General features: G+C 34.3%; 1 protein-coding gene across 1 annotated transcript in view; it reads right to left on the bottom strand.

Annotated features, from left to right (window-relative positions):
• Positions 1 to 12,357, bottom strand: part of LOC149575198 (ATP-dependent DNA helicase SRS2-like protein At4g25120) — a 255,426-nt gene that overhangs the window by 103,472 nt on the left and 139,597 nt on the right. Inside the window, exon 18 of the mRNA XM_089815031.1 lies at positions 6,441 to 6,518. Coding sequence (XP_089671157.1) covers positions 6,441 to 6,518 — 78 coding nt within the window. The remainder of the gene's footprint in view (positions 1 to 6,440; positions 6,519 to 12,357) is intronic.

A 12,357-nucleotide genomic window follows, 5' to 3' on the forward strand; every position in this document is an offset into this window, starting at 1 on the left:
ATGCAAAACTAGCCAACCGATGATTACACAAATAGAATTAAGTATCAACGAAACAACCCTTCAAAACTACCACTGTACTATAGGCACATGATGATCACACACACAATCTTTTCTCAAAAACTCTGGAAAAATTACTTCACCCATATGGCACAGCGATCGCAGAATGCTCACAATAATCACACAAAACCAATCACATGATTTAGAACAAAACACCCTCACTTCTATCACGAGAGCCCCTCCCAATGCGAATGAAGAAATATCTGCTGCTGAGAATGCACAATATCAAAGATTTCGAAAAGACAATCAAGAAAATTCCGGAAACATCAACTGACTGCAAATGGCAAGATGTCTATCCTTTCCAGTTGCCGATACACCTCTTTTAGCCATGATACACATGCTACAAAAATGCATCAAAGATACTATCTCTATGAACAATAAACATCCATCGTCAATGAAGGATGACATGACAATTCTCAGCAAAACATTAAACACCAACTTCGACCAATAACAAAAACAAAGCAGCAAAAAATTGTAAAGTTTCTGCAAATTCTATGACTGAATCAGAGATTAGATTCAATCTTCTTCCTTTCCTTGTAGCTTGCTATGAATAACTTCAAGTTATTGTCTTGAATTATATAAGACATATATTCTGAAAACTGTCTTTTGTTCAAGTCGTATGTGGGCAGTATTGACTAAGGAGCAGACTAATATTTGTTCTTGTGTGCTCTTAGACTTCAACCATACCCACTATAAATAGAGAGACCTAGGGACATGTCCTTGTAAGGACATGTCCCTTCCAAAACATCCGTTAACTTATCCCTAGAAGTCAGCGACCTTTTCATTAAAACAACAAGTTTAATTAATACTAACACAAAGAAGTTTTAGTTTAAATCTAAACTAGCATTTTAAGGATAGACTCTGATATCATAAGGAGGATAAAGCAAGGACATTTGATTCATCTATATCATGTAAGAACAGATGAGACCGATCTGTTATCATATCAGCAGGATTACAAGTTACAGAATTAACACTCCCTCTTAACTTGAAAATCATACTGAGAGATATCATATCTAGCAACATCAATAAAGATGAACAAGCAAGAATCGATACTCTATATCTATCTGAATCTTCTTAGCATGTGGTATCATAGAACACATGATACAATGTCATATTACTAAACCTATCATATGACAAATCACCACTACTAGTGATAACAATATACAAGATAAATCTGAAGAATAATTTCAGTTCTTCATTTATCCAAGTTGTGACTCAAAGATACTGGTATTCCTATATCACAACATGATCCTGAATTAAGATCTACCAGAACACAAAATAAACCCCTGAGAATAATAAAATTCATCCTTTATCCAAATTGTGGCTTATACACATAGCAATGTCTACATCACAATATGATCTTGAACTCATCTAGATCGTACAATAGAACTCTATTGTTTCTAACATTATCTAAGATATCGTCATCACTCATAATGTCTTTTAAACAAGTGTTCATTATCTCAGAGATCGTCACCTCTTATATAATGAATACAAATGGTGGAGCCCATTATAGTCAATAGCCTGACAATAAAATTATTTTATTCATAATTTAAAGAATACAAAAGGATTACAATTCAACCATACCAAGTCTTCTCCTGAAGTGATTTATCTTCACTCTAGATAGTAAGTTTGGTGAGTATGTCTGCTATCTGATCTGCAGTGCAAATGTGTTCTAATTTTACAGTATTCCTGTCTACCATATCTCTTACATAATAGTAAGGAATTTCAATATGCTTGAACCTGTCTTGAAAAACTAGATTCACCGAAAGCTTAATGAAACTCTGATTCTCACAAAGAATAATCGTAGGATTCCTAGCGTGCCCAAATAATCCCACAAGTAACTTCCTTAGCCAAACTGCTTCTTGAGAGGCCATCACTGCTGCAATGTATTCGACTTCTGTGGAGCTTTCAGCTACTGAGGACTACTTTCTACATATCCAAAATATCATTGTTGATCGTAAACTAAAATTGCATCTTCAAGTACTTTTTGTGTCTTTAACACTTCCACCCCAATCTAAGTCAATGAATCTATGCAAATCTAAATCAACTTTCTCATATTTGAGCCCAAAATTAAGAGTTCCTTGTAAGTATCTCACAATGTGTTTAACTACAACTAGGTGAATCACCTTTGGCTCACACATAAACTAGCTTAAGGCATTAACAGCATAACAAATATTAAGTCTTGTATTTACTAAGTACATAAGGGATCCAATTATCTATCTATAGAGAGTGGAATCTGTGGAAGGTGATTCTGTTGCTGCTTCTTTAAGTTTATGTAGATTAGTCTCCATAGAAGAAGACATAGACTTGCAATTCCACATTCCAAATCTCTTCAAAGTATCTGATGTATACTTCCCTTGATTAAGTATGATACTGTCAGAATTCTGTCGTACTTCCAATCCTAGGAAGTAATGAAGGAGTCCCAAATCTTTCATCTTAAATTCTCTAATTAGATCTTTCTTGCATTGATCTATAAGATGATCATCACCTGTTATTAGTGAGTCATCAACATACAGTATCAGAATTACCATATCATCCCTGTCTCTTTTATAATATAAATTTGGATTGGCTTCATTCTTGGAAAATCATAATCTTGTGAGATACTTATCAATTCTTTCATACCAAGCCCTTGGAGCTTGTTTAAAGGAGACTCAAACTCTGTATTTCTTTCAAAACCAGGTAAAGGAGAAGGTTCTTCAGAACACAGGGCTTTTTTGAATGCTAGATCTTCGTCAAAAATTACATCCCTACTAAGTTCAATACTTTTCTATCCAGGTATGAAAATTCTATATGCCTTAGATATTTCACTATACCCTACAAAAATACCCTTCCTCCCAGAGTGTTCTAACTTGGTTCTCTTTTCTTTTGGAACATGGATATATAAAGGCACCCAAAAATACTAAGATGACTTATATTGGGTTTAACCTTAGCAAATACTTCTTCAAGAGTTATATCTCTAGGGTAAGAGTGAGGGCTTATGTTTTGAATATAGATAGTAGTACAAGAGGCTTCTACCCAAAGATAATATTCTAGATTTTGATCAAATATCATAACTCTAGCAGCTTCTATAATTGTTCTATTCTTTCTTTCTGCTACCCCGCTTTGTTATGGATTATAAGGAATGGTGTACTCCCTCTTAATTCTTGTTTCCTTACAAAACTGTTTAAACAAATCTGAGGTGCATTCCCCTCCATTATCAGTTCTACGAGTTTTAAGTTTATCTCCTGATAAGTTTTTAGTTAATGTTTTGAATTCTTTAAATCTCTTTAGGATTTCTTTTGATTATTTGCACTTTAAGAAGTAAATCCATGTTTTCCTAGAGAAGTCATCTATGAACAAAATATAATACCAGAATCCTCCAAGAGAAGGAACAGACATAAGTCCACATAAATCTGAATGAATTAATTCCAAAACATTTTTTTTTCTAGTGCTATCATGAAATGGACTTTTGGTGTTCTTACCCAGAGCGCACCCTTTGCATATGCTTTAGTGATCTTTATTTAGTTAAGGTAAACCAATAACCATCTTCTCCATAGTTGATAAAGTTTTGAAATTTAGATGCCTTAATCTTATGTGTCATATTTAATTTACGCCTACAGCTCCATGAATTAAGGTTTGAATAGGTCGACTATATTCTGAATTTAATTCATACAAATATCCTTTTCTCTAACCAATCAACTTCGCTTTCTTAATAGAGGAGTTCTTTGCCCAAGTTATTACTTTACCGTCCATGAATGCAACATTATGCCGGTCATCTTCAAGTGTTGTAACCGAGATTAGATTTCTTTTTATTCCTGGTACGTAGAGTACTCCTTTGAGGAGAAGAGAATTTCCTGATTTTAGTTGCAAGGTGCAGTTTCCAATTCCTTCGACGAAATTTGTTGACTTATCACCAATGGTAACTTGACCGTTAACCTTTTCTGAAATAGAGTCTAGTGCTTCTTTGTATCCTGTTATATGTCTAGAAGATCCACTATCAATTACCCATGCTTTACTTGAGATTTCATTTGATAGTGACGAATACAATACACAATTCTCGAGATCATAGTTATCTCTGCCCTAGTAACATTTGTACAATTCACTTGTTGTTTAGAATTCTCAAGACAATTAAATCTGTAGTGTCCAAATTTTTCACATCTAAAACACTTTACCTTGGATAGATCCTTCTTGGGTTTTTCATTCTTTTAATTTCCCTTTTTCTTCCTAAAATGCTTCTTCTTGCCTTTATAGGAGTTTGTATTAGAACATGAAGTTCTTCATCTTCTGTTTTCAGTTTCCCTCATTTCTTTAATTTTCTAGATTCTTCTTGAAGACAAATCCCCTCAAGTCTGTTGAAGTCAGGAAGTTTATCTCTGGCACTGATTCCTTGTGTAAAAGTTTCCCACGAATACTAGTGTTAGTTCGGTGTCACTAATAGTGGTTCCTATACTTGATAGTTCATCTCTTATGCCGGCAACCCTTAAGAAGTAAGAATTCATTGATTCTCCTTTCTTTATTTGTATGTGATTAAGTTGCCTTTTCAGTGTGAGAACCCTAGTTGCATTGTTGACTTCATATGCATTTAGTAATGCATTCATCATATCAAATATTGTCTAATGTTTTGTTAGCATAGATACAATACCATTCTTTACTCCATCTAATATGATCTGAATGGCTTTTCTATTTCCTTTACTCCATATGGTTTTATGAGGTTCAAAACTAGGTTGTTTGGATGCTCAATCAACAAATTGTTTTACAACATTTTCTTCAAGAATATCATGATTCTGAATTTCCAGGCATAAAAGTGTTCTTTCCCATCAAACCTGTCCTCAGGTCTGATTGTGTATGCCATTGAAGATAGGCGATAGATGCTAGATATATATAAAGTCTGATTACTGAATTTTGCAGAGCCTAGGTTTGAGAACCTAGCTCTGATACCATGTAAAGTTTCTGCAAATTCTATGACTGAATCAGAGATTAGATTCTATTTTCTTCCTCTCCTTGTAGCTTGTTATGAAGAACTTCAAATTATTGTCTTGAATTAAATTAGAAATATATTATGAAAACTGTCTTTTGTTCTGCAAGTCATATGTGGGCAGTATTGACTAAGGAGCAGACTAATATTTGTTCTTGTGTGCTCTTCGACTTCAACCATACCCACTATAAATAGAGAGACCTAGGGACATGTCCCTTCCAAAACATCCTTTAACTTATCCCTAGAAGTTGGCAACCTTTTCATTAAAACAATTAGTTTAATTAATAATAACACAAAGGAGTTTTAGTTTCAATCTAAACTAGCATTTTAAGGATAGACGTGATATAATAAGGAGGATAAAGCAAGGACAATTGATCAATCTATATCATGTAAGAACAGATCAGACCGATCTGTTATCAGATCAGAAGGATTACAAGTTACAGAATTAACAAAAATAATAAACTGCTGATCGATAACTCCCAAGCACATAAAGAAAGACAATGCCTGTCACCAAAAACCATTACACTCACTCCAGTCTGTAGTCACCAACATCTAGAATGGAAGCCATGTGAGTAACTGATTCGATGCAATACACAAAACCAAGAGACAGGAGACAAAAGAAAAATAGAGGAGAGGAATGAAAGAAAACAGTAGAAAGGCACAAATGGCAGCAGTATCGGAAAGAATTTTTCCATCTTCACATTCCCATGGCACAACAATGACCTGCAGTATGATAAAGAAGCTGATACAAGAGCATATGAAAAATGGAAATTACAGGAAAGCCTGATACAAGAAGTATAACCTCCTCAAAGTCTTAAGTTCCACAATAGCAAACAATACAAAACAGAAGTCTCTGAATCAATACTGAAGCAATGATGGCAGGTTAGAAAAGTGTCTCAGGCAGCTAAATATCTTTAACACTCCCTACCCGCCTCTTTCCTTCATTGTGCATATATTTATTTGCACTCGCATCATTTGGAAAAGAACAATGAATTGGAGAATATAATATAGATCATAACCTTTGTGGATTTCTCTTTTTAGAGCTTCTATTGCCTATACATTATATATTTGCATGTTATACATTATATATCAGACACAGGATTACCAGGTTATTCTCAGATGAGCATTCATTTATCTGCATATCAGACACAGCCATCATATCTTGTTGATAGATTGTTATGCAATCATTATCATTCTAGAGCAGCGTATGCATTTGGAATTAAGTTTCAAAGAAATTATCAGTCATTATCATTTGTAAACAGTGGATGTATTTGGATTTAAGCATCATATTATCGAATTTGCTATCAGCAATTGTTATATATATACCTTGAAATGTACATTTACAAGTACTGTCTAATTTATAGAAAAAGGGACTTTACAACTCTATTGCAATTAATGATGGTTAAGTTAACTGCAATAAAAAGCATACCGATCTTGGATCCTCATCTTCATTCAATAATTTTCCACCATCTTCATCTACAATAGCTCGTTTCTCAAATTGAAATTTCTGCAAAAACAAAATAATTAGTGCCGCATACTAAGACCCAAACCTGATCTTATAGTACATTTATTCTTCTGCAAGGGAACATAGAGCAAATGCAATTCCATGAATATTTTGAAACTTACTTTAGTCATGCTTCAAGCTGTTACATAAAAACTTTTCAAGAATAAAATCAACTTCCATTACAGCAATTTGGAAATGACTAATAAAAATATAGTGATACATACACTAGTGTAAAGGATTGATAAACATACAATTTAAGTAAAGCTCAAGCTATACGGAATTTCTTGTTCATATTTAGAGGTACAAAGCAATCTTGTATTGAAATCTAGTATCAAGTGGAAATTTAGTAATTCCAGAAGAACATTCAAATTGTAGAATTTACTATTCATAATTAGCATCAATCAATACTGATAACCTTCAATCTTGCCTCGGTTTTAATGGTAGCTGGTATCTTTGTGTTAATCAGAATGTGCAATAACTCAGGCTCACTAAAATTGTTACTTTTATACAACAAGTAGTATGCTCTCCAAGTGACCAAGCAACTGTCATCTTTCACATCTAGAGAGCTTATGACGAATCAACATGCAAAACTTAAATCATTCCATATTAGAATTGAATTTGTATGCTCCCTATAATTCTTATACACTCAATTTGTAAACAAGTTTATTTTTGCATCAACTCCATTCTGCTTTAAAAATCACCATTTAAACTCCAAACTCTAGATTCATTCTAGCATAGTTTTGGTTTCTAGTCCAGTATTGTGCAAATAGACGTTTTATCTTGCTCTTGTTATATTGGAAAACTTAAATTGCTATCCTTGTGTCAATTAAAGATGTAATGGCTTTGACATTTGTCTTTGCTAATTCATTGCATGTTCAACCTAACCTGTAGGCAATCTAATCATATCTACATCAGTCACTCCCATGCCAAAAAGGGATTATTCTTGTCAAACAGCTCTAGCGAAACCCCCATATCCTCACAATGTCTTGGAAAATCATGTTTGATCTTAATATCACAATATCCTACCTTACTTAATCGCTCACAAGATTGCAAAGAGGAGATATAATCAAGTTTTGACTCAAAATATCTTAACAAATGATAGAAGGTCAAGACGATTAACGCTGGACTGAAACCTACCAAGGGAACTATCTAGAAGTGTGAAGAAGAAGATATGACATTACTTATCATTATGTAGTCAGTAATAATAAATAGTAGAATAATTACAATGAATAATAAGATATATGAATAACCAATTATCCCCAAATCCCCGTTGCTAACCATGCCATATTTACTATCACCCTTCATATTGGTTCTCACCCCTTACCCACATCCCCTCCAACCTTACCCCTAGCATTACACACACCACAATCCTTCTCAAGAATGATTACATTATTGATTATGTTATCCATCTCTCCCTCCTCATGCTTGGGTTCTATTTCCTTCCTCTTCTTAGTATTGAATTCGTGTATGAACTTTTATGTCAAAACCTCTCGGAGACTACCCTTGACTCTTGTCCCCACACCACGGATTACTCTAAATCCCCTTCCCATCATAGACCCTACCCTATGAGCTAAAGGAATTACAATAAATATAAATAACTACATTAGATGCTTTCTAATTCCCTAATAATTGACCTTTCCTCCACAATCGACCTCTTAGGTTGTATTATTATCTTCTATAATGTATTATTAGAATACTCTTCCCTCAAGAAAAAAATTGTTTTTAACATCACCTTGACGTATCAGTCCTACGTGCTAGTTCCCTAGATGATATTTCTATATCATCCTACAATCAATACCACCACTCTGATGCCATCCTCTTTTGCATTCTCCATTTTTTTCTCTTATGAGGGTTACTTTGAAGGTAAGCACCAGCAAAGCAATCAATTGTGATAGCCTAGAAGCTGAAATCATCCAATATGGTGTGATGGTGAATTCCCCACATTTTCCCTTGCCATACTAATTAGTTAGTATATTCATTTTTTTCTCAATAATGCTAAAAACTAGCCAATTACTCTAATCATAAATCAAGGGATCTCTCTATCCCTAGCAACTATAGGACAATAACGATTGGGCACATATTTGCAAAACTTTATCCAACGTGTTAGGCATTTAGATGTCAAGCCACTGCAAAATTAATAATCCCACAATCCTTCTCAATAGTGAATACATTATTAATTATGTTGTCCATCCCTCCCTCCTCATGCTCGGGTTCTATTTCCTCCCTCATCTCATCATTTAATTCCTATATGAACTTTTATGTCAAACCCTCTAGGAAACTACCCTTGACTCTTGTCCCGCCCCCACAAATTACTCTAGATCCCCTTCCCATCAAAGACCCTACTGTAACAACCACATTTTCCAGGTCTTAACTAACAACTAGCATATCAACAAAATACAGTACTACTTCATGTTCATGGCAAGGTAGTTATAACAGTTATGTTCATGTGAATGAGATTAATGGTTACAATCAATTAATTGAAAATTTCATAACTAGTGATTGATAGCATTATCAATAAATCTAAATGAAAAATTTGAGCTTCACATACCCTAAACTCCGAAATTGGAGTCTGCCTAGGGCAACATCTACAAAAGCCAGGTTAATCCATATATACCTCTTAGGGAACAAATAGCTATACCACTTTCGTAACGACAAATACCATCAAATACCACTATATCATCTAGGGCATCAAATACCATCGTATCATTTAGGTCATCAAATACCACTGTATCATTTCTTTTCTTTCTATTTCTAACTATGGCAATAACATACGGTTAGAAGATACCATCATATTCATTATTCACATAAATAAAAGACTGAAATAACAATCCATCAGAGAAAACTATCTTTCGCATATAGATATATTCCATGTTCAATTGGAAGATCAAACGATCTAACTGATTACCAATTACATTGACGAGAAAAGTTGTTTTCATTAAAAGAAATAATTGAATCAATGATACAAATCAATCCATCCTATCTTCTACTTGTATAAACATCATAAAAGTAAAATACTTGTTACCAACAAATGTTTGAATGCATAACTTATCTTTGTCTGGTGCATGTCCTAACATCTTGCGAAGAGGAGAAACATTGTCAAGGGCTTAACCTCCTAACTGCAGACCCTTAAAATATCCCCACATTATCTCATTTGAGAAAGGCCCTCCGTACTCGGAATAGACATGGAACACCTTGTCTAGCCACTGAGCATCCTGGTACTTAATTCCACCACTCGACTTGACAATAGGGTACATATTGGACAATCATGAGCTTACTTGGAAGTTCTTAGAGTTTAATTGTAAAATTTATCATGTATGATAGTTCTGATTTTTCCTTCTTCCTTTTTAAAGGAATCTACTTTACCTCTTCACCCTCCTTTTTTGGTCATTCTGGCCAAGGTGAGTCCTTGGTGTTCAATCATTTTACTAATCATGGAATTCTTCCATTAACAACACACCGCGGGCATTCACCTGATGCAAAGATGATAAAGCAATGCTGGCATTACGTCGTTCTTGTGAATCAGATTCTGCACTTATTTTATCAAAGACATTTCATAGACATGACTAAAGAAATAAAGACTTGTTCATTATTAGAGCCACACGTTGTGTATTTCGGTTCCAAATCTGATGCTGATCAATTTGCATTTGATCTTGAAGAAAAATAAAAGATCGGTAGACATGAGTCGGGTGCTTATAATTCAATTGTATCGTTGATACATATTGGATAGAGGAACAAAAGCATGTTTAAATCTACCAAGATAAATACTTGCATCGAATTCTGATATGAAGAAAGAAGGTGAGTGATATCAACATAACCTGAATGATGAATTATGAGACTCAAGAAGTCTTCGCCGAGCAGCTCAAGCCGTCTGGATTGTAGAAGGCAAATGCTAAAATCTGATATGGAGAACCCATGAGAAAATCTAGTATGATGCTCGATTTACATGTAACAATGAGAGCCAAGACGAAAGAAGAAGAATGTCATCCTTGGCAATGTGAAAGGTTTTAAATTAAGTCGTGGCTCAAGGTGGCAGTTTACAAAACAAGATCAACGATTTCTTGAGTTCACTGATTCAAAAAAGAAAGGAGCATCAAGTGTACTCGATGCCTCTCATAGAGAGTTATAAGTTTGAAATATTAAAGAGCTCCTTTGAAAGTTTATTAAAAACAAATATCTATATATCAATATATATAAATAATATTCAAAATGATGTCATCATGCTATTATTATGTCCAAGGTTGTACCTATTAAAATGTGTATATCTATATACGTGCGTAATTCGGAGAATTGCAATTTATCTTAACTCATATCCTATTGATATATGTGCATGTATATATTTATACATATGTTAATAGAGACGAACTTAGAGATTTGATATCATAGTGACATCTTACATTTATATATATATATATATATATATATATATATATATATATATATATAATGAAGTAAATGAAGATGCCATCATAGAACAACAAAGGTAATGGTTCTGAACATGAATTTTGATTATGATTAAATATATAAATGTTTTATATGTTGTCCAAGTAGCTCATGGTATTGCCCAATGTACACTCTTGCTTGCCTAGTCGTTTACCCTTAGCCATGGTGGTTCAAAACTCCTACCTATTTGCCCAATGATGGTGGTACCCTTATGCCCAATTCTTTTCTGACAATGCTTCTATTGGAAATGTAATGCAAGCTAGGTGATTGAGAGGCGAGGGGGATGAATCAAGAACCACTTCTCCTTTTAAACCACTTTGTTAAGTTGTCTAATCTACTTGCATGCAAGAAACATAAAGCAATAAAGTAACAACACCATAAAACAATATTTGGTAACCCAGAAACCCTCCAAGTAGAAGGTAAAATTGGGGTGGGTATGACACCGACAATGCTTCACTACTACAGTAATAAAGTTGGCCTGTTAAAGCTTACAAATGATCACTTCTAATGATCTTACTCGGTTAAGAGCAACAAGGATTGTTAGGTCCACCTTGTGAAAGGATTTATACAATACAGTTTTGTACTCTATTAGAAGTTTCTGCAAACAACCGTTTGGTCCACCCGGTTGAAGGATTTGGGATAGATGCACCTGTGAGGATGAATCAATTGATTGATCTCTGAAATGCAACTCTGATTGCTAATGAAGATCCTTTGAAGTAAACTGATCACCTAATTATGATAGATGAGTTTCTTACTTTCCTTGGAATGCTTGTAGCCTTCAAGCGATCTGCTATTACATATTTGCTAATGTTCTTCAATTACAATTCTTACATATCTCATATTTGAATAAACAAAATACTTCATACTTATATCCATCCAAATAATTTCTTCATAGGTCAACTACAACATAACTAAATTCCAAAAAACAATTACCAAGTCGGCTCAGTGCTGTAACTCGAGTCCAATGGCTTACTCGAGCGATGCTGAAGATACTCGGGCAACACTATCACCTTGGCTAACTATGGCACTCAGCTGATACTGGATGATCAATTCATGTTGATCACTCGGTAGACACTACTAACTTAGTTCACACTGCTCTACCAACTTGATTATCACCTTGGAACATAACTACTTTTCTAACACGGTTCACACTAGAGCTTGGTTGACACTACAACTAGGTGTGAACTATCAACTCGGTTGACATTGCTTACTTCCTACACAGTTAACTTTGTATGCATGGTTCATTTGTGAGCTCGATTAACACTACAAACTGGAAACTTGGTTACTATTGTCTTTCCATTATGACTAAGTGTTTTGACACTAATTGACAATATATCTTCCCATGAGATTAACAACTTCCACCCCTTGACATGCTCCTGCAAGGAATTTCTCAATAAGTATA

Source organism: Cupressus sempervirens, chromosome 2 (assembly GCF_028749045.1).
Source record: "Cupressus sempervirens isolate cs-2001-9-10 chromosome 2, ASM2874904v1, whole genome shotgun sequence".
NCBI lineage: Eukaryota > Viridiplantae > Streptophyta > Pinopsida > Cupressales > Cupressaceae > Cupressus > Cupressus sempervirens.